The 22,368-nt window shown below is 31.3% G+C and overlaps 2 protein-coding genes across 2 annotated transcripts; both read right to left on the reverse strand.

Moving 5' to 3' along the window:
* Positions 1–1,689: 1,689 nt before the first annotated feature.
* LOC133293232 (protein arginine N-methyltransferase 1.5-like) lies at positions 1,690–10,073 on the reverse strand. Its single transcript, XM_061491767.1, has 15 exons — positions 9,936–10,073; positions 9,114–9,255; positions 8,772–8,881; positions 7,987–8,076; positions 7,821–7,883; positions 7,131–7,210; positions 6,334–6,409; positions 6,146–6,235; positions 5,724–5,778; positions 5,378–5,469; positions 3,686–3,754; positions 3,486–3,554; positions 3,340–3,393; positions 3,174–3,248; positions 1,690–1,794 (listed from the first exon to the last, which is right to left on the reverse strand). Exons 1-15 carry the CDS (start codon positions 10,071–10,073, stop codon positions 1,690–1,692), a joined length of 1,308 nt encoding a protein of 435 aa, XP_061347751.1.
* Positions 10,074–11,726: 1,653 nt separating this feature from the next.
* LOC133293235 (uncharacterized) lies at positions 11,727–13,972 on the reverse strand. The gene is made up of 4 exons (XM_061491774.1): positions 13,784–13,972; positions 13,595–13,690; positions 13,124–13,338; positions 11,727–12,210 (listed from the first exon to the last, which is right to left on the reverse strand). The coding sequence occupies exons 2-4, from the start codon at positions 13,682–13,684 to the stop codon at positions 11,910–11,912; spliced, it is 606 nt and encodes a 201-aa protein (XP_061347758.1). The 5' UTR covers positions 13,685–13,690; positions 13,784–13,972; the 3' UTR covers positions 11,727–11,909.
* Between the last annotated feature and the right edge of the window lie 8,396 nt (positions 13,973–22,368).

Consider the following 22,368-nt stretch of genomic DNA (forward strand, 5'->3'; position numbering starts at 1 on the left):
TAGGAGATTCATAAATCATATCTATAGATCCGGAAACACTCAAGCCATGATCTTTGATAAACTTATTCTCAAAGAATTATGCATCTCTGGATTCTATCACCGCATTTGTAGATAGATCCAAAAATCTATTTGCAACACTGTCTTCTGCACTTCCTAGATATACACAAGTAATGGTTCTAGGTCCACCTTAGGTTTGTTAGGATCTTGTATTCTTACATAAGCAATACATCCCTAAGTCTAAGAGTATCATATCTACAAGAGCGCTTATGCCATATCTCATAAGGAGTCATAGACAACTTAGAGTGCGACAACCTGTTCAGGATGTGATTGGCAGTTAGAACTGCTTCTCCCCAATAGGAGGAAGGCATGCCAGCTGTAAGTAACATAGAGTTTAACATTTCAGTTAATGTCCTATTCTTACGCTCAGCAACACCATTTGATTGGGGTGAGTAAGGAGCAGTGGTTTCAAGTATTATGCCCTCCGAAGTGAAAAATTCCTTGAACCTATCATTGTGTACTCTCCTCCTCTATCACTCCCAAACCTCTTAGTTTTCAAGTTGAGCTGATTTTCTCCTCTTAACTTACAAATCTAGAACCTTTCAAAACTTCATCATTCGATTTCAACAAATAGACATGACAATATCTAGAAAAATCGTCTATGAATGTTATTAAGTACTTTTGACCACCTCTAGTAATATAATTTCTAAAGTCACAAAGGTCAAAATGTATCAGATCAAGAAGTTGTGTGCTTTTAGAAACTGACTTAAAAGGTTTTCTAGTGATCTTAGTTTGTGCACATACTTCACATTTGTCAAATCGAATAAAAGCATTTAATAGAGTATCAAGAGTTTTAGCTAGATGTTGCATTTTCTTGTAGTTCACATGTCCAAGTCTATTATGTAACAACTTTGGATCAATTAAAGTTGAACTCACATGGTTTATCCTCACAGTATCTAAACTCAATCTATACATACCATTAATCATGAATGCGCAACCAAAATAACAAGAGTTAACAAATAAAGTTACTCTACCATTCATAGTTGAGAAAGGCATACAAGCTTTATCAAGCAAAGATATAAATTTTCTTTTAAGTAAAAGTACTACTCTAACTTGTTTTAGAGTTCGTAATTTACTTGAAGAAAGCACCAAATTTGCAGTTCCAACATGAGTAACATCTGTCTCATTACCACTGCAATTTTCCACTGTGTCTTTCACTTCTATGACCTTAGTGAGTAAATTTCTATCATTTGTAGTATGACAGGTAGCACCGTTCTCCAACCACCACTCAAAAGAGACACTGGCCTTTCCATTCTTCATCATTCCAATGAAAGCTTGAGGCTCAGGTTCATTAGTTAACATATTAACCTCATTTTGTGGTGTGTTGTTTTTTTTTTTAACTTATTTGGTAGCTTACACTCTGCTGCCCAGTGATCTCACTTTCCACAGTTATGGCACTTGTCCTTCTTCTTCTTTTGAAGATAGTCTTTTTTGGCCTCTAACTATGAAGAAGATTCACCTTTTGGTGACTTGGACTTCTTCTGAGGTTTATTGGAATGTGAAACTAAGTAGGCAATTAACTTTTATTGTCCTATTTGTTCCAAACTCTTCATAGAATAGTTTTGATCCTAAATATAAATAAACCCCTTTAATTTATCCAGTTCACTTTGTTCTTTCAGTCTTGAAAAAACTCTATTCAGCAGATAGTTTACTCAATGCAAGATCGACAAAAAGATTATCAGACATATCAGATTTATCATCTTTTAACTTGTTCCTTATGTTCTCAAGTTTAATTAACTGAATTCGTATTAAATTTGAATTCAAAGAACTTCTCTGCTATGAGAGCTTTGAAGAGCCCCTCTTGTTTTGGAACTAAGCATTCAAGTGATTTCATATCTTTTTTCATCGTCTTATATTCACTACAAGTCATAGCGAGATGAATATTTAGAGAATTTAGCAAGCAATCCCTACAAAATTATTCATTTTTGTTCCATTGATATTAATCCACAATTTTCAATGGTAAATGCAAGATCATTTAATATATTATGGAATATTTCATGTTCTTCCATGCCAAATTGAACATGTAATTTCCAACCATAAAATTCAATAACATCAAATGATTTCATTTCATAATATCATAGGAATTATTTTTAGGCATTTTAATCAGAGCTAAGAGTTAGAAAGAGTGCACCTTGTAGCTCTCTCAGACTTCGTAAATTAAAGCAAAAGCTCCAACTTTCATCAACTGCTCTATAGACTTGGAATTTGCCAAAACAGACCCCAAAAACAGATCCGGAGCGCCCAAAAACCATATGATGGACTACCCCTATGGCCAGAAACTCACCGGAACATTTTCTGATTTTTAAAATGTCTCATACAGAATATTCCTCAACAAACAGAATATTCCCTCATAATATTCCTTTTCGCAGGAATATTCTTTTTAGCATAAAAGTGTACCTATAACTTCAAAGAGTCATATCTCCTTCGTCCGATCTCCGTTTGAGACGAATGACCACTCAAAACGATCGTCTCGACGAGTAGATCAAAGCCCAATAGGTTTCACTTTCTGAAATTGGCTAAAATTTCCGGGATCTGGACCGAAAGGTTGCGGCTGCAGTATCTTCAAACTCAGATCCTGGAAAATCCTTCCGTCGAATCACGAAAGTGATTTAAAATATAAGTTCCTCTCGTTGAGATCTTCGAATAGACACCTTACTCGCTCAAATCCGACACCCGAAGCTAATACTTTAAGATTGTTGGAGGTTAAGAGTTTGAGAGAGAAGGGTTCAGAAGTGCTTAAAGTATTACACCTTGAGACATCAAAGTTTGAAATGCTCAACAGTGTTACCTCCAGTTTAGGAAACCCTAGATATAATACAAGCTATTGGGCTCCAGCCCATATGGACCCAAATAACCATGCTTTCACCTATTGGGCTTATATGTGAATATACTATTACTGATTATACTATTAATATATCCAACATGGGACACATTCAAGCAATTAAAAAATGCTTATCTTGTACTGATGCTACAGGTTACTCCTATTATAAACATAATGAGGAAATTGAATACAGCTACTTCTGTGATATGCAACTCGCTTCATTATATTAGCATTTGGAATAGAAATTCAAGGAATCACCATAAATTCAAGGAATAGAACAAAATCTACAACTAACATTAAGTCCAATAGCTGTATTTGGATTCTTTTCCACAGCAAAAACTCTGAGCTTCCGCCCTGTTTCTTCAGCTGCCTACATATGAAGATGATAAAAGTCATATTAAAGAAAAGGATATTATCCAAATCTAGAACAAGATTTGCCACATTCTAGAACAATATCACACCTTTAATGATGCCCGCACAAGAGGCCCACGCCCTGCACCAACAACCACTAATACCTAGCCATAGGAACAACAAAATAACCTCTGGATAAAAAATAACAAAAAAATAACAAAAAAAAGCTAAACTAAACGCAAGAAACAAATTTTACCGTGGTAATCATAGATGCCTCTTCATTAGGAACCCTGTCCAGCAATGCTTCACAAATTGCTTTTCGGTACTAACATATAAAAAAAAGCAACTGATTAGATTACAAGTGCACACAGAAGAAACCAAAGCTACACCATACATTACACCAAAATATATGAGAAAAATAAAAATAAAAAATATTCCTGACACATATTGCCATACCTGATTGTATTTCGCTTCGTCTAACTCAAAATTCTCAAAGGACTGCGCCTCTGAATAATTCTTAAGAGGCTGCACAGGTATTGAAAATTTTCAAATCAGTAAAATGGTTGCAGGAACATTGTGCAATAAAAAATGGTTGTTGAAAAAATAAAACAAATACGTTGTCTTTTGCAAATAACTACATTAAATTCTAAATTTTTGTAATTAAATTTTGGAAAAAATACCTTTCTTGCAGTTTTCTCATGTTACATAACAAATATTAAATCCATTTTAAATTTTAATTACTTCTGTTGAGATGTCTATATATATGTTTAATCTGAATCTTTGATTTATTGGTTATTAATATTTTCTTAATTTTTAAATACGTTAAATGACAAAATATTAATTTTTCCCATTTTCTTTCACTTTCCCCCAAAAAAAAATTCTTTTAGAAGATTGTAAATTCTAAAGAACTAAGCACTGACACTTTAAAATTTTTTTGACGTGTCCGACATTTTTGGACACTTCTCGACACTCTAATACTTGTTACAAAAATTCAAAAAAGGTTCAAAGGTTATTGCATTTTGAGTTCCTAATTCTTATTATTAGATTCGTTGGATTACGATTACTATTTTATTGAGTTTAATATAAATATTTGGGATATCTTATATTTCTTTACAAAATTGATAAGTATTATAAATTTAGCTTTATTTTTTTGTTAAATTATTGAGTATTAAATGTATAATATCAAAACGTGTCTTAATATATCAAAATTTAACATTTTTTAAAATTAACGTATCAGAATATCGTGTCGTATTCTATATTACGTGTTGGCGTCGGTGCAACATAACTAAAGTGCTCGTAATATGATATTGCTCACCTCTAATATTAATCCAAAAGTCGAACGGCATCTAATTAAATTGGAAGGAAAAAATTATTAATATATAAATAACAAAAGCCACATTATTAAATTTAAAATATTAATACAATAATCTTGAGTATCTTTTAATTTAAAAAATGATATATATATATATATATATATATATATATATATAGGATTTTATTTCTGTCATTTTATATAAGATAAACAAAATTTTAGTACACACAAAATAGACGTGGATCTCATCTTTATTTATTTTTCTCTCCTCTATTCCACTTAAAATTTCGTTTTTACTATATAAAATAATTATTTTCTTATAATATAAAAAAATATTTTTCAAATAGTCGTTGATCTTTTTTGATCTAATGATCCTCAGATAAAGTGTCAAACTTCAAATTTGACACCGGTGTCAAAGGATCCTACTTCATATATATATATATATATATATATATATATATATATATATATATATATATATATAAACTGTGTACGGGGAGAACAGGTCTTTCCCCTTCATAGCAACAATCCCTTTCAGTGGGACTAGGAGCTTATAGAGTCAAGTAGAGACCGTGCCATATTCAATAAAAGTCTGATGATCCCTAAAACGTCTTGAATTACATAATCATGAGAACTTACACACACACAAATTATAAAACAAATTAAATTCTAACAAAAAATCTACAGGAAAAAAGCACTGCAAAGCAGGACAAAGAATACTTACATTGAATGGTGGATGTAAAAAATCCCTCACGCCAAACTGGCATAAAACACTCAAAGGGTAAATAGGAAGATAATAGCAAATAATGATATTTGACACATGTAGTACTTGATACCTGTAAACGTTCTTCCTCAGAAAGAGGATCCATTCGTTTGTATAGAAAACTAACATAGTCCAGATATGGCTGTAAAGGATGTGCCTTTGATTCTAAAGTGCAAAAAACTCATTAAAAGCAGAAGATTAATAACCCAAAACAAACATGCAGGCACACCAAATCACAACTTTCACAGTACATGCATGCAGGCACAGGCACTTATTATTATAATCAAATCACAACTTTCACAGTACAATGTTGGAATTACCCGTGAAATTTCACATTGGCATATACTAGTTATGACTATTTAAAAATTTATCTTCTGAATTTACAATAAAAAATGAAGAAAACAAGAATAGGAACTTACCTGCCACAGAATGAGTACCAAAAGGATCTTCTACATGTTTCCCAGATATAATGATCTAGACACGTTTCAAAAAACAGTATATTTAGGAGGGCAGAAAATGCTGATCGAATCTAAATCTATTCCTTATGATCAGCTAACCAACAATGCACTATCCTTCAGGGAAAATAAAGGATAAAATGAGGTACTAGAATTGTAAGATTGCAAAGATTGTGTCATGTGGAATTCAATAATTGAGAAATTTTATTTGCACTCACAAACTATTGAGAAAAGGGAATAGTGGTGACCAGAGTTCAGAGTTTGTGAAAAACTTTTTTCTAATGACAGCAATAAATAATTTATTGCTCACCTTATTTCGTCATCAATCACTAAATATTGGCTCATTATTTACTAGGTTACAAGATACAAATAATTTAGAAGTTTACCTGTATAGAATGGTCAAAGAAATCAGTAATCAACTTCTGATGACGCTTTGAGAGGTACTTGCCGTTACCACGATTCTTATTTATAAAGGTCTTGCAGAGATTCAATCAAAATCGTTACTAGTTAGACAAGGATTGGCAGCAACATACTTCATATTTGACAGATGCATTACAAATCACAATGTCCTTACATCTGTATCTAATATTGCTGCAACAACAGGCTCCCCATACCAACGTTTTAGTGAGTTCTCTGAAGGCAGAATTTTGCTGATAACAAGTACAATGTTTATGCTTTAGGAAATTAATAAAGAATTAGTGCCGTTATTGAGAAATCTAAGCAATAAAAATTTAATATCCCAGAAAAAATAATAGTAATTTATAATAATAATAATAATAATAAACTTTAAATTAGTAATAATAATATATATATTTGATGGTGATAAATAACAAATTATAATATAAATTTTACCTTTGATACAATGATTTTGTGCGATATATGTGCGATATGAGTGCTATTGGAAATTTATTTTGATACTTTGTAATATTCCAGATTATTAATAAAAATAATATATAATTTATATTTATAATAATAATAAATTAATAATAATAATAATGAACTTTAAATTAGTAATAATAATATATACTATTTTATTATTAATAATCTAGAGTATTACAAAGTATTAAAATAAATTTTCAATAGCACTCATATCGCACATATATCGCACAAAATCATTTTATCAATTTCCAATAGCACTCATATCGCACATATATCACACAAAATCATTTTACCAAAGGTAAAATTTATATTATAATTTGTTATCTATTACCATCAAAAATATATTATTATTACTAATTTAAAGTTTATTATTATTATTATTATAAATTACTATTATTTTGTTTCTAAGATATTACAAAAAGTCTAGGAACAAAATGCAAGATCAAGGTATAAAGTGTAGTAGATCAAAGGTATAAATTCTGCGGTACTCACAAATTATCAAGTGCAACCGACAATTGGCTATGATGCTCACAGAGCAGACGAAACGAATTCCATATTTTCCAAGAATCATTCTGAAATTAAGGATTAGAAAGGTGACTGAAAATAAACTAAACTAAACTTGATATCATAAATTTTCATGTCTACAAAAAATTTAAATCTTCATGACCCCAGAGTCTACCCCTTAATAATTTGATACTCCTAAGTTATGTTTTATGTGAAAAATTATATTTACAAATTTTTTTGTTTACAAACTTAACTATGTATTTTGAGAAATACAAACACTCTAGTATCTATTTCTCGAAATACATTGTTTAGTTTGTAAACGAAACATTGGTAAATATAACTCTACTAATGTTTTATTATATGAAAATCAACATAAAAATTACATATAAACACCGTATGAATCTCCAGTGTCATGTCATGTTGAATATCAGATCAAAAACTCACTATTCACTAGCTTTGACTTCACAACAGCGAGGGTTATTTCATTTAGAAGACTGTAGTTTCAAGGATATAAGATAGTTAAGTAAAATAGGAATAAGTCCACATTTGAGCAGAAATGTGCATCTGCAAAGAAGAGTGACAGAGAGAGAAGAGTATAGATTCTATATGTGAGCCCACCCCAGCTATACAGACTTAAAATCAAGACCTTCACCGTTTAATTTTAGTCCTTTAACTCACCAAAGTTCTGGAGCTTGCACTAGGGGCATCATCAGGCTTCCCAAATGGAATCCTAAGCCACAACTTTTTTGCAAAGTTACAGATACAGAAGGAAGTATTAGAATGGTGAAATGACATTCAAGGAGGACAAGGAATCAGTCATGAAATTTGAACTTAAGAGTGACACCTGCATGTTCTTTAGGCCTTGTAAGATTTGATGCACACACCTAGCATAGTTAATCCAGGAAGTTCCCTTAGGAGGTGGAAGAACACAAGCCTGCAGCATGCTAAGAAAATTAGAAAAACCGTAGGCATCTCACAACAAATAAAGGATTTTTTTCAGTTGGTGACTAAATGTCAAGGTATGACATAATATCAGGTAATGCAGTTGAGTTAAAAAATAAAAAACACGTATGCATCTCACAACAAATAAAGGATTTTTTTCAGTTGGTGACTACATGTCAAGGTATGACATAATATCAGGTAATGCAGTTGAGTAACAAACATGAAGCAAATTTAAATATAAAACCAAACAGCATGCTCTGACCCAAACAATACACTAGGTAACTCTTATAGGACTTTAAGGAGAGGTGGCAAAGTCTACAACAGCAATTTGTAGATGTTGTAGACTTTAAAGTTCAATATGGATGGGAATAAATCAGGGAGCATCGAGTGAAAGAATATGTATTCACCCAATTTTATCAGTTCTCAACAGGTTCCTTGGATAGTTTGGTAGCTTATACCCAAAATAAATTTCCCAACATCAAAGTCCTAATCAAACAACTTCGGAAATCGAATGCTTTCTGCCGAGGAAATTTAAGATAAAGCTTTCATAATTCAAGCAAAATAAGTAGTGTTTTCAAACTGAACCAATAAACGTGTAAAATTATTGATTCCACTAAGTAATTAAAACAAAAAAGGACAGAAATACAGATTTGAAATTTATCACAATTTAGTTATATGAAAGCACACCTGTAAAGAAAGATAAGAGGCCCATTCTATTTCATGTTTGAGAGCAGTTTCAGAATCCATCCTAAGGGTTTCATTTTCTGAATCCAAGTCTATCCATGAGCTAATTTTTCCTGAATAAATGTAACAAATCATATGAGAAGCTTGACACAGCAGCCAAGTTTGACAAATCATATGAACGAATTGCCCACGGTCAGCCTCAGCCACCAACACATGCACGCGCAAAAAGGAAACGTAGAATAATAAGGGACAAAACTAGCAAATTTTTAACAAAGAAAATTTCCAAATTCACAAAAAATAATTGAAAAGGAAAAATCAATCATTAGAATAATAGGTAAATCATACCCACTACATCATTTTTCCAAACTGTTGGGTCTACAGTGGAGTCGCACCCAGCAAATCGCATAGTCCGCACTGAATTATATCCAGGATGATCTTTAAGTTCAGGATGCCTTAGGAATACGCTTGGACGAAAAGCAGGATGCATCTGAATCGCACCATAAAATCATTTACTAAACAAGAATTAGGAAACAACATATGCAAAAGGATCATTCCTCAGCAAGTTAAGTTATTTTTGAATTATTTATATGACAGACTTCATAAAAAGTTTCACCTGTTGAAAAATACAGTATAAGTAATGAAATGTCTCACTAATGTACGTGGTCCTAACATCTCTTAAGAGTGAAACCATATATTAAAACAGCCTCACAAGAAAAGCTAATTAGCAGCTCTAAGACCTGAAGAAAACACATCGAGCACAGAACCCCAACTCATCATAAAAAAAATGCGAGGCAAATAAAAAAAAAATTATTGAAACAACTGCACGGTTGCTTTAACCAACTAAACTCTAAATTATAAAATTTCAAAATCTCAATGCACTGTATTGATATCATCAGAGTCCAATCCTATCGAATTAATAAAATGAAAGCATTAACACCATTCTTCAAAGATAACCCTAACAAGTTACTTGAGCAATGCAGTCTGAAAGATCATAAAGAATTAAAACTAACAACACTAACAGCAACTCTCATCCTTGTGGACTTCCAGATCAAGAAAATGAATATTCTATTCTATTGTCATCTTCTTAACTAAATCTTGAACTTCTTGCATTTGACGGAACGACCATTGCTGATTGAATATGAAGAAAAAGAGATTGGAATGACGAACCAGAGGAGCAACAATGAGATCAAAGCCTCCATTAATGATATTGAAATCGATGACGTGATGCAAGTCGTTGGTGAACTCCGTCTCTACACCACAAAAACATGACTTACTAGTATCCCCTTCTCTATCTCCGAGAGGCATTTTTGCCAACCTTCACTTGCAGAGTTTCAGTGACCAGAATTCAGAAATGAGAGTAACAAGAACAAATATTGAGAGAAAAAAAAAAAAAAAACAGAGAGTCAAGAAATTTGATGCTAACTAACTTGTTCACTACCCTAAAGAATAAAACTTGTTAACTATCTATCGATTAAGCTAACGAAACAGTTTCAGTGATCAGAATTCAGAAATGAGAGTAACAAGAAAAAATACTGAGAGAAAAAAAAAAAAAAAAGAGTCAAGAAATTTGATGCTAACTAACTTGTTAACTACCCTAAAGAATAAAACTTGTTAAACTACCTATCCATTAAGTAAATGAATTAAAGAAACCTTTATTACGATTAAGGGTTAAAAATATAGATAGACAAAATTATTTAAAAGATAAAAGTAAAAATAAAAATATGATTAGAAAAATATTATAGTCTATTAATTAAAGTTTGGTAATGAATTAGTGCATTGCTGCGCGATGCACGGAAGAAAAAGATCAAAAATTTTGTCGATGATCGTCGTTGATTAATCTCTACAAAAAAAATAAATGTGTCATTATTTTTTCTATATATATATATATATATTAGTGTATTTTCTGCGCGATATGCACGAAGGAAAAAATAATTTGATTTGTCTGTCTCAAAAAAATTAACAAAAAAAAAATGAGAGTAACAAGAAAAAATATTGAGAGAAAAAAAAATGAGTCAAGAAATTTGATGCTAACTAAATTGTTTTTTTTTTTTTTTTTTGATAAAAATGGAGGGCCAAGCCCAAATGCTAACTAAATTGTTAACTACCTAAAGAATAAAACTTGTTAACTACTTATCGATGAAGTAAACGAAACAGTCTCAGTGATCAGAATTCAAAAAATGAGAGCAACAAAAAAAAATATTGAGAGAAAAAAAAAAGAGAGAGTCAAGAAATTTGATACTAACTAACTTGTTAACTACCCTAAAACTAAATATATTGAAAACTCATGAGTAATTTCTTTTTATTCTATTTATTTTTTATCTTAATTTTTTCTTCTAGTTTTTTTGTCTTCAGTATATATATTTTTCGTTTGGACTATTTTCATTTTTTTTTTAATTTTACTTTTTTGTCATTATTGGAATTTTTAATATATTTGATCTTATTTTTTATTCTCTTTTTTTCTTTTTTTCTTTTTCTTTTTTTTTTTATTTTTTATTTTGACACATTTGATTTTTTTTATTATTTTTTTATTTTAGTCTTTTATTAAGTGTTTTAAGTTTTCATAACATTTGATCTTTCTTTTTTTATTACTTTATTTTCTTCTTCTAAGAAAGGTAGAATAGATATAAATTTTCCAACAATATAAAGGAAAGGCGTGGATGGAAAAAATCATGGGAGATTAAATAATTAAAAAAAAACATAGGGATATAACTTGTAAGTGATTCAAAGCAATACCAATTGAGATTTTTGAACTTTTCCAAAAAAAAAAAAAAAAAAAAACACGCTAGAATATAATTTTCTTCCTCCTAATTAAGCTACAGAATTTATGTTCCGGTGTTTGTCATGGTTAACTCCAGTCGCCTTAATCTACAAAGCATTCAGAAGAGGAGAAAAGACCGATGCAGCCTTAAAATAATATTGTTTAAAATTCAAGGAATCAAAGAAGAAATTTTCATTGATAAGGAACCCTTTTTATTAACAGCTACATGTTACTGCAATACTGCTTAAGCACAATAAATATCCATAGAGAACAACCATTTAAAATATTTACATTCATGTTTCACTGAATTGTGTTCAGCATCATTAAAAGGAAATCACAGAAGTCCCCATGCAACATATTATTTCTACTCTTAGTAGCACACTTCAGGAACTTCCCTTTACTCCTACATCAGCATCATAAACATCAGAGGAAGCTTTACCAAATTCACCCTTATTATCACCATCTTGTTCATCAAAAAAATCCTCCCGTGCATTCTCAGCTAACATAAGGGCAATCAACCAAAGAAGAGATGAATCAAGGGATAAAAAGGCACCACCTCCAAGGAGACCAGTTTTAGCTGTAGGGCATTCATAGTTGACATCACTATGAACATTACGTGTCAAGTGAAGCTGTTCAGTGATTGTTGGCCATAACAGCATAGCAACAGCTAATCCAGTAGTAAACCTAAGTGAAGACACCATTTTACAGAAGAAAAATTCATTCGTCAGAGATGAGAATATAGAGATAAAAAAACCAATCTGGCAGTAAATTTAATCAAAACGATAAATTGGTAGGCTCCAATCGAAGGCAGCCTTTCCTATGCACACTTATGGAGTACAAGGTAGTGTCTTTGGTCCACAGTACAAAACTTTTGCAATTTTTTTCCATAGATATCTACATCCAGTAGTTCATTTATTACCATTCTGTAGTGTCCACAAAGTAGATGCATTCTACTTCCAGTAACACATAAGTGTTTTGCATTTTCATTGACCAAATGTAGGCCCATTTTTTCCAAAGTTAAATAAGTATTTTAGATGGTACTTTGAATGAATCACGATAATCAAAGGGGGCAGAAGAATCAAAGCCCTACTATCCATGACACTTGGAAGAAGCATTTTAAATTATCACCGAGCATTGCTCAAATAAATGGGAAAAGCTACAGAGATTGGGATTCAAAATTTTAGAATCTGTTTGATTGTATTCTGATTTTTTTGCTTTCGTAGAATAGTTACGGAAACAAATGTTTTCTGTGCTTTTAAGTTTTGAAAGTTAAAAGTCAAAACACAAAACAAAAATAAGTCAGACATGTTCTCCAAATTTGATTCTAAAACCAAAAAAACAATTACAAATTTTAAAACTTTTTTTTTACAAAACAAGTCTTATCAAACGGGTTTTTTTGTTCTGAAAACCAAAAAACTGTTTTTAAAAACAGTACTGAACAAGGCCTTAATCTCAAACAATGCACTAGAATCAACTCCTATGATATACCTTTGAATCTTCCATTTCCATGAACAAGGACAAATTGCATATTATAATTCACTACCTAAAATATTAATCATAAGCATTGCAAAACAAAGGGTAGGGAAAGAGTACATACAATGCAATGTTGAAGAACACCGTGAAAGTAGTGTGTTTGAACAAAACCCCTTGCGGAACAGCCTTTCCTTTGTAAGGGTAAAACAGAGACAGATACCCAGCCACGGTTGATGCAATAAGAAAAGCTACAGAAAGATACCCCAATGCAACAGTTGGATCAGCTGGGTACTTGCAGATGACACCATCCTTACCAGGTATTGGTGTTCCAGCTGCAGGCTGTAACAACAAAAACATGAAATTGATAGATGTGATATAATCAATTCATTAGATAAATTCGTACATGAAATGCACCATGGTCAACGAATCTAGGTAACGTTGTGTCCAAATATATAATAATTAACAAGCATATACATATAACAATTTTCAAATACATATCTCATACTTTAAATTGGACTAATTTCTAAAGGGATTTATAATTAAAACAGATCCCATAAATTATAACTCAGGATTCCACATGTTTAGATCATATTACCTTCTTGTTTTCAGCAACAACGCCCAAAATGAAAGAGATCACACCAAACAGTGACACAATCAAAGACATTTGTTTCGCAGTGGCAGCCATAGTTCCCTGCAAAAACCGAAATCAAAGAATTTTATATAAACGAAAAGAGGAATAACCGTTTTGTGAAACAAACGAACAATGGAATTCAAAATCACGTGCCTGATTTGTGTAGAACGAACGAGACGGAGGGAGAGGAGAAGGGGTTGTTCCTCTTCCTCCTTTTTTTCTCTCTCTCTTTTTTTTTTTTTTGTTCTCTCTTGGTCTAGCTACTTTCGTTGGTGAGGCACACGCATAAATGAACTATTGGATGAACGAGAAAATCGGGTGTCTTAACTCTTAACCCTTCTTGATGACCGCTGATTCGGCAAAGGGTTAAATGCCAGAGATTTTATACAAAGAAAGAAAGAAAGAAAATCTTGTATATAGACTTGAATTGCGGTTAAATTCATCATTTATTTCTTTTCTTTCTCTCTTATAATTTCCTTTTTATCATTTTTTTCAGAGCTGTCGATTAAGAATAATTAACTATTATTAGAACTCTTATATTATACTTTTGAATATCTATTTTTTATTTTTAGGTTAAAATATATTTTTAATTCTTATACATAAACATTTATTTTTAACTCAGTCATATCAGAAGAATTTTTTTCATTTTTAATTCTTCTGCATGATTTTTCTTAATCTCGTCCCTGTTGATGTTGTAATAATGTAATTTAGATGCTTATTTCAAGATTATTTTAATAATAGCAAACCATTGAGCAAGTTCTAAGGCTAGAGAAAATATCAATATTATTTTCGTAAGACCTAAGTTCTTGTTTTACAAGAGCATGGCATGTGAGCTTAAATTGGTTACTCAAAAGTCTACCTACTAGTCTAAAATCACTTTATTATCGATGGATCAATACAAACTGATTTATACCAAAAAGCAAAATTCAACATGGTATGTCAATGTTTTGAGATTTTGTGGGCCAATTCGTGCTTTGGGAAAGGCCTTTTATAAGAAGGTGTTGTGTGTGTGTGCGACTGTGCGAGCGTGTGGGAAGAGATATTGGAGGAATAGTTTAAAAGATGCCATGGGAGAGGAAGAGGAATTGATGAATATACTGTTACTTTTATTCCAAAAGTTACAGCATAGTGGTCTAATTATTCAACAAAAACCTATCATGTTTAAGGACCAATTGTTCAAAAATAAAATATAAAAAAACAAAGAGATATAATATTCATTTGACAAGTTTATCAACGGAGGAGGAAATGCAAATAAATAACCAGCCAGCTAGCTAATAGGTATAAAAACTAGCGTATTGCATCAGCACAACCAAAGTATTGGACCAAGCTTAGACTTTGCAAAAAAAAATAAACAGTAAACATCATTTTTGGTCCTTTGCAATATCCATGAAATCCATTTTAGTCCTTGACAATAAAAAAAGAACCAAATTGGTCTCTAAAATTACAAAAAAGGGGCCACGTTAGTCCTTCTGTCAACTCCTCCGTCACGGTCAAACTAACGGTGCCCATGTGGCACGTTAGTGTGATGACGGGGCTTGGACAGTTGACACCTTGGATGGGCAAACGACGACGTTTTGTGCACATGGGTTCCCAGCTTTGGAAAGTAGAGCACGACATCGTTTCTTGGTTGATGATGAACCCTAAAAAATAAAATCCCCAAAATGCTGAATCGAACCTTCAACAGAAAAAAACCCCCCGAATTGATGAAGCTAACCCTAAACATGAAATAAGCCCCCAAAATCTGTGGACGTTGATGATTGTTTGTTTCAATATGACTGTCGTGACATTTGTTGGTAGGAAAGAAAACTGAATGATGTATACCTGAAGATGGTGGAGGAGTTAGATAGGATAGACAACCAAATTAGAAATGTTGGTAGGAAAGCTAGGGTCTTAGGTGCTGTTTGTGTTGGTGTGTTTATCTTGTGTATGTTTTTTGTTAGTGTGGTAACAGTCAAAAGAAGTTACCCCAATGTATTTTTCTTTCAATGATGTGTAATGAGTTATCAGTTCTGTTGTTATACCAATTAATGAAGAAGGTTGTATTATATGGAGCATTCTGTGTTGGTTTGAATTTGTTTGTGTATAGTATCATATTTTTGTGTATCAACTACTGCAGTACTAGATGCTAGATTGTATCTGGTTTGAATCTGTTTGTGTATAGTATCATATTTTTGTGTATCAACTACTGCAGTACCGGATGCTAGTTTGCTACATTGTTTCACAAACCATCCATGTACAGATATAGATGCGTAAGCTGATACAGAAGTTCCATATTGTTATGCACATTTGTTAATCATGCCAAAACACGAGGGCCAATTTGGTCCCTGTCAAACTACACGAGGGCCCTTTTAGTCCCTGACAAACAGCTCGAGACCCTTATTAGTCTCTGACCAGAGAAAAATAGGACATGAGGGATTGAAACACTTGCAGTCCGAAATTACAAAAAAAAAGTGCATAACACATGACTTGGAGGTCCAAGAACTACACTTTCATAACTCAGGGTTTAAAAAACATAAAACAGAACAGCTGGAACATAAGAGCTGGAACACTGCATTGCTGGAACATTCATCAACCCTGTATAGGCAGAGAATAATAGGCACATACTTGTATGTTGTTGATGTGCAGTCGAAATCAACAAAACAGACCTGCATTACATCAGATATTGCTTGCTGTCCAGTTTGTTCAAAAAGAATAAATGTAGTACTCAGTTAAAAATACATATGTCAGTTAAATATTTTTGTGCATCACATGCATGTCCAGAATATAGCCAACTGCAACGAATGAAAAGAAATGTCATGACAGTCATATTGAAACAAACAAATGTCATGACAGTAATTACTCCAGGACCATAATGGATGTCATTAGCATTAATAAAAATTTGAAGCCAAAACCTTACTTAAACAAAATCAAATATATATCAGTTGAACCAACCCCATTCATTCTAATCGGTCAATGCCTACTGCGTTGTCATCGATTTGAGTTGGACCCTCCTCTTGAACCTTAGAAAAAACTCCTGAACACGAGGCAGAGCAAGAGCTTCTTCATTGAAGTTCACCCACCAATACCATCATATCATGTCATCTATTTTCCATTATTTCTCAATCAAAGGCCCCCACTCTGTCCTATTTCTACGTCACTCCTGAAAAGTTATAGTTCAAATAAATTACATATCCACCACTTTCAATTATTGGATTTCTCTAGTTTCCTTCATTAATTGTTTCTGAGAATAAACCAAATCAAATATAACATTTGGCAGAACACGTGCTTTGAATTTTCCAGTTGAATGAGAATTTAACTTGTGCATGAAAGATATAGTGGAAGCTCTGGTATCAATTGATATGAGTGGCCTTTATTCCAAACACTAGCTATATTAAGGTAGAAAATTCAGAGTCCATAAAAATCTCAAATCACTTCAAGTCACATGCTTTATAATTGGATCGTAACACAATTCTAATCTCTTAGACATTATTGAAGTATATATAGAACACAACCTCCTACCAGAATGAAACATGTATTGCACCTTCTTTTGTCTCCATTGATAAACGTTGGTACAAAAGTTCATACCCCCAATGCTATCTCATAATCATTTTAAATATCTAGAAGAACGGTAAAACACAATCAATCTAAACTTTTAAGATTTGCTAGTAATAGAGATTCAGAAGACAAATGCCCACTCTTGATAAACATAATGATCAATCATCACCTCATTCAATGAAAAATGACAAGTCAATTAATGCTTATAATTTCAAACCCACAAATGATGTAAGGGGTCCTGAAAATTGGTTTTAATCATAATGCATTGAGTAAGATGTTGGGGTCTGGGCTTTAGAAAGTGTACATATATACTATAAGGGGTGCAATCGTAGTTCATGAACCCCCCACCCCCCAAAAAAAAAAAAAAAATTGAATCAAACAAATGTCATGACAGTCACATTGAAACAAACAATCATCAACGTCCACAGATTTTGGGGGCTTATTTCATGTTTAGGGTTAGCTTCATCAATTCGGGGGTTTTTGTCTGTTGAAGGTTCGATTCAGCATTTTGGGGATTTTATTTTTTAGGGTTCATCATCAACCAAGAAACGACGTCGTGCTCTACTTTCCAAAGCTGGGAACCTATTTGCACAAAACGTCGTCGTTTGCCCATCCAAGATGTAAACCGTCCAAGCCCCGTCATCACACTAACGTGCCACATTGGCACCGTTAGTTTGACCGTGACGGAGGAGTTGACAGAAGGATTAACGTGACCCTTTTTTTGTAATTTTAGGGATCAATTTGGTCCTTTTTTATTGCGAAGGACTAAAATGGATTTCGTGGATATTGTCAGGGACCAAAAAGGGTGTTTACTCAAAAATAAAATTCTTATCCTTGCTCCTTGACGGACCTGACAATTTTTATGATTGGGAAAAAATAAAATATTAAATATCAATTTATCCAGTAATATTTTGTCCTATTAAATAACTTTTTTTTAACTTTACTAGCAACTACTTTCTCATCATTTTCTCAATAATTATATTTATCCAGTAAAAAAACAAAATTCTCTACCAAACATCCGTTATAAAACATCAAAGGTTGTTTCGAGACAAGCAAATTGAGCTGATACAAAATTGGCGGGTTCATATTTCAGTCGGTCATCAAGCAAAATTCAAAACTTTGGTTTTTAAGTGGGGCAGTTACTACCAATGTTATTAGAATCGGACCGGTCATTGACCCGGTCGAGGTGCCGGATCATTGGGTCAATGGTTCAACCGGTGGGTCACGGGTTGAACCGCATGAACTGGATATATATATAAATTTATATTTTATACTGAATTATATAATAAATATTTTAAATGGTGCTAATGCTAACTAAATAATAACTTGATGTAGTTTAGTGGTATTTGTTATGTTGCACAACCTCAATGGAAGGGGTTCGAACCCCATTACAAGCAAATTTTTGAAATAATTCTCTTAACTTAATAGTTATATAATAAATATATTAAATGGTGTATATTATTCAATCAGTGATGGTGGCTTAGTGGTATGAGAAGGCGCTCCTCACACCAATGAGCAGGGTTCGAATTCCACCTGTAACCCGACCGGTTGATGGGTCGGTTTTCGGGCCAAAGTCCTGTTTTTATAACACTGGTTACTACGGTCTAAATAAGGGATAATTTTTTTTTTTACGTTTATTTTCTCTATCAATCTCTAATATAGTTAAATTAGAATTTTATGAAATATTTGATAGGAGGGATTTTTTAAGATTTCTGAAAAAAGTGATGATGGTAATTTTATTTACCATATTTGGTATAAGAATTCTGGAAAAAAATTCGGTAATTAAATTTTTTTGGATTTTATTTTGTGCATAATTTTTCTTCTAAAATGTCATTCAAAAATACCACCAAATGGGTGATATTCTTAAAATTCAGGTGTTGGGAAAATTTTATACTTTTTTGAGACAAAATTCTTGTAATAATTTAGCCTATCAAATAATTTTTTTTATTATATTTTCGAGAAAGTGACTTTCCCACAATATTTTGAAAATTATGATTTATAGACACAAAAAATTTATCCTCTACCAAATGTCCCCTTAAGAAAAAAATAAATGATAAAAGTTAACTAATATTCTCATTTAACGATATTAGAAAATAATAAATAAATTAGACATAAAAAAAGAAAAAAAATGTTTGTCTTTTTAAATGACACAACTTATATCATTTCACTCTCACAAAGAGATTGGATTCACGCTTTTTTTGTCCACTCTCTCTCCATCTCTATCTATCTCTTTTCTCTAAAATGACATAACTTTATCTCTTTTAAAATCACATCTAATTTTCCAAAAAAAATGCATAGAATAATCTATCCCCTCCAATCAATATGAAAGTTATCGGTTCCAATGTAAGCTTGGAAACTGAAAAAGAAGAAAATATAAATTAGGGTTTTATAAGAGTTATGTTGTAGGAAAAGTGATTGTGTAATGTTATAGAGATTCGTTTTGCGTGCCGTAATTTCTTTTTTTTCTTTTTTCTTCAAAAAGTGTGGGCCCCACAAAATGTTGTGTGTGTAGGAAAGTTTGTTGTGTCATGTTAAATGACAAATGCAAACCCCTATAAATTAAGGAAAAATATTTTCTCATGTTGTATAAGAATTCAATTGTTATGTTATGACTTTTCGATCTGCGTACAAATTTTTTCTTTTCTTTTTTATTTTTTTGATAAATATAAGGGCCACCATTAGTTGAGTCACAAAAATTCAATTCTCATGCAACATAAAAAAATTAAACCCCATAAATTAAATTGATATCAACAAAAACGTTACCATTAAAATAAAACAATTAGCTTCAATCAATTAAAATTCTTGTATGTTTTGAAAGAAAAATGTTTCCTTTTTTTTTTTGAGTTACCCAACCCTAATTATCTCTTTGAGACGAGTTGGCTCCCTCCGGTATCCCCACGAACTTCGACTCTTTAAGCCGACTATGTGACTAATCCAGAGTGCGGGGGAACAGTGATGGCTAGAAAAATGTTTCCTTCTTCCATAAAAATACACAATATTAATTAGATGAGTATACTTATTGAAGAGGTGGGCACCAATTCTTTGTTTTTTGTGGCTCATAAGGCACGTGGTCCAGTCGTGTCAGTTTACCATTGAAAGGTGGGCACTATTTCTAGGTATTGTGTTGCATTCATAATGCATTTATTCAGTGTTTTGAAGGGGTTTAATCAGCATTGACCAAAAATTTATATAAAAAAAAAGTAAATCGTGACCATGAATAATTTTTAGAGAGAGGTTACGTTCACAATTTTTTTTTTATAAACTTATGAATTATATTAAGTTTGATTAGTCGGACTTCAATTAAAAGTGTTTGACTGGTTAGATTTAATGTTGTTAGTAAAAAAAAAAAATTGTCAATATAATCTTTCACTAATTTTTATATTTTATATTTCTATAAAAAAATTGATTAGTAGTTTGTTTTCAACATATTTTTTTTAAACAATTTATTTAACATGCTATTTATTCTTAAGTTACGTTTTATACTAGTTTAAAAATTTATAATTACATATTTGATTTAATTTTTTAAATTTTCAATATCATAAAATAGACAAAAATTATAAAATGAAAGTTTTTGTTCAAATTAGATTCAAAACTTCATAAATTTAAGGTTTTATTAATCTTATGCAATAGGAGAAAATTTTCTCATGCGAGACTTATTTTAGAGCTCACGACCCATGAAACATTGGGTGAGACTGAGGAGAGAGATTAAAGAGAGAGTGAAAAAGAGAGAAAAAAAAATAAAAAAAATTCACCTGTCACTTATTTAATGGAAGGACCACCATGGTCAAGGAGCATATTAAAGATTTTCTTCTCATACAATAGAGATAATCATGTGTGGGACCTATCCATTATAGAAAAAGAAAAAATAAAAAAATAACACGAAAATTGATATATGTACAAGATAAAAAACTTCTCTCATACAATATAAGAGTATATTTTTCCTAAATTTAAACCAAACATCTTAAAGAGTCTTTTTCTAATGACACGAATGATCTCACATGTGCCATTGAGTTACTATTAAAGAGCTGGAGGCCTACGTATGTGGGACCAACTTCAAATGGTAAAAAGTAAAAAGCTGAGTCGGACATATTAAATATACGTATCTAGATAAGGAAATGATGTATGTGATCAATTTCTGTTTGTTTTTTCTGATGTTATTTTAGATAATTTTATCTAATGTTCATTAAAACGACGTCTTTTTGGGATAGAAATAATGATATTTTTGTAATTTTAATTTATTTAAGGGTTATAATAGTATTTATCACTCTAATTTTTTAATTTTTTAACCTCAAAACGACATCGTTTCGATGAACATCAGATAAAATTATTTAAAGTGAAACTTTTTTCCCATTTGAAAATTGAACCACTTTCATAATCTTTTCACCTACATGTTAATAGTTTTACAATAAATGAATCGCATGCCTTTATTCTATTTAAAAAAAAAAACCTTCAATTCTAACTTAACGAAATCGAGAAAAATAATTTTAGTGTTATAGAAAATTAGGGATACCGAACAATTGGTACATTATTTATTAATTATGACAAAAAAAATATTTTTATTATTTTTAATTTTATAATAATTTATTCGCTTTTTTAAAGTGGGAATATGTAGTTTACCAAAAAAAAAAAAAAAAGTGGGAATATGTCTCCTCATAAACTGAAAATATGCTTAGAGTTGAGAGTAATATCAAATAATTCATTAAAAGAAGGAAAGAATATATATTATTTCAAATAACACGGGTTATATTATTTCATAGATTCAAAGAGGTAAAACTTATACTTTTATTTTATTTTTATCCTTTTTTTCAGTATGACCATATATTTTTATGTTTATGAAATAATATAACATGTATTATTTAAAATGACATACATTTTTCTCTTAAAAAATTGTATATTTTTAACGGAAAAATATTTTCATTTTAAATGACATAATTCTATGCTAATTTTAGATGAAAAATGTCATTTTAATGCATAATTAATGTTTTTTTATCTTCTATATCCTTTATTTTCTCTCTCTTCCTAATTTTTGAAAGGAAAGAGAATGTAAAAATTATCAAATATATACCAAAATAATGTTTTGTCTTTTCATTTAAAAGGACATAAAATTTTATCGTTTAAAATAACAAATATTTTTTCCATCTTTAATATTGAGAAATTAAAAAGAAAAAAAGAAAAAGAAAATCGTATAGTGTGATAAGAGCTAT

This window comes from Gastrolobium bilobum, unplaced genomic scaffold (genome assembly GCF_033153095.1).
Source record: "Gastrolobium bilobum isolate Gb01-03AN ecotype WA unplaced genomic scaffold, APGP_CSIRO_Gbil_v1 utg6142, whole genome shotgun sequence".
Taxonomy (NCBI): Eukaryota; Viridiplantae; Streptophyta; class Magnoliopsida; order Fabales; family Fabaceae; genus Gastrolobium; species Gastrolobium bilobum.

Excerpts from the sequence above, each read along its gene's own strand:
- LOC133293235 (XM_061491774.1), bottom strand. The coding sequence starts at position 13,684 with ATGGCTGCCACTGCGAAACAAATGTCTTTGATTGTGTCACTGTTTGGT. Across the intron at positions 13,339-13,594 it reads TTGTTGCTGAAAACAAGAAG|CCTGCAGCTGGAACACCAAT; the intron begins GTAATATGATCT and ends TTGTTGTTACAG. Across the intron at positions 12,211-13,123 it reads GTGTTCTTCAACATTGCATT|GTTTACTACTGGATTAGCTG; the intron begins GTATGTACTCTT and ends GTCTTCACTTAG.
- LOC133293232 (XM_061491767.1), bottom strand. The coding sequence starts at position 10,073 with ATGCCTCTCGGAGATAGAGAAGGGGATACTAGTAAGTCATGTTTTTGT. Across the intron at positions 3,755-5,377 it reads CTGAGGAAGAACGTTTACAG|CCTCTTAAGAATTATTCAGA; the intron begins GTATCAAGTACT and ends ATACCTGTGCAG. Across the intron at positions 3,249-3,339 it reads TTGTGCGGGCATCATTAAAG|GCAGCTGAAGAAACAGGGCG; the intron begins GTGTGATATTGT and ends CTTCATATGTAG.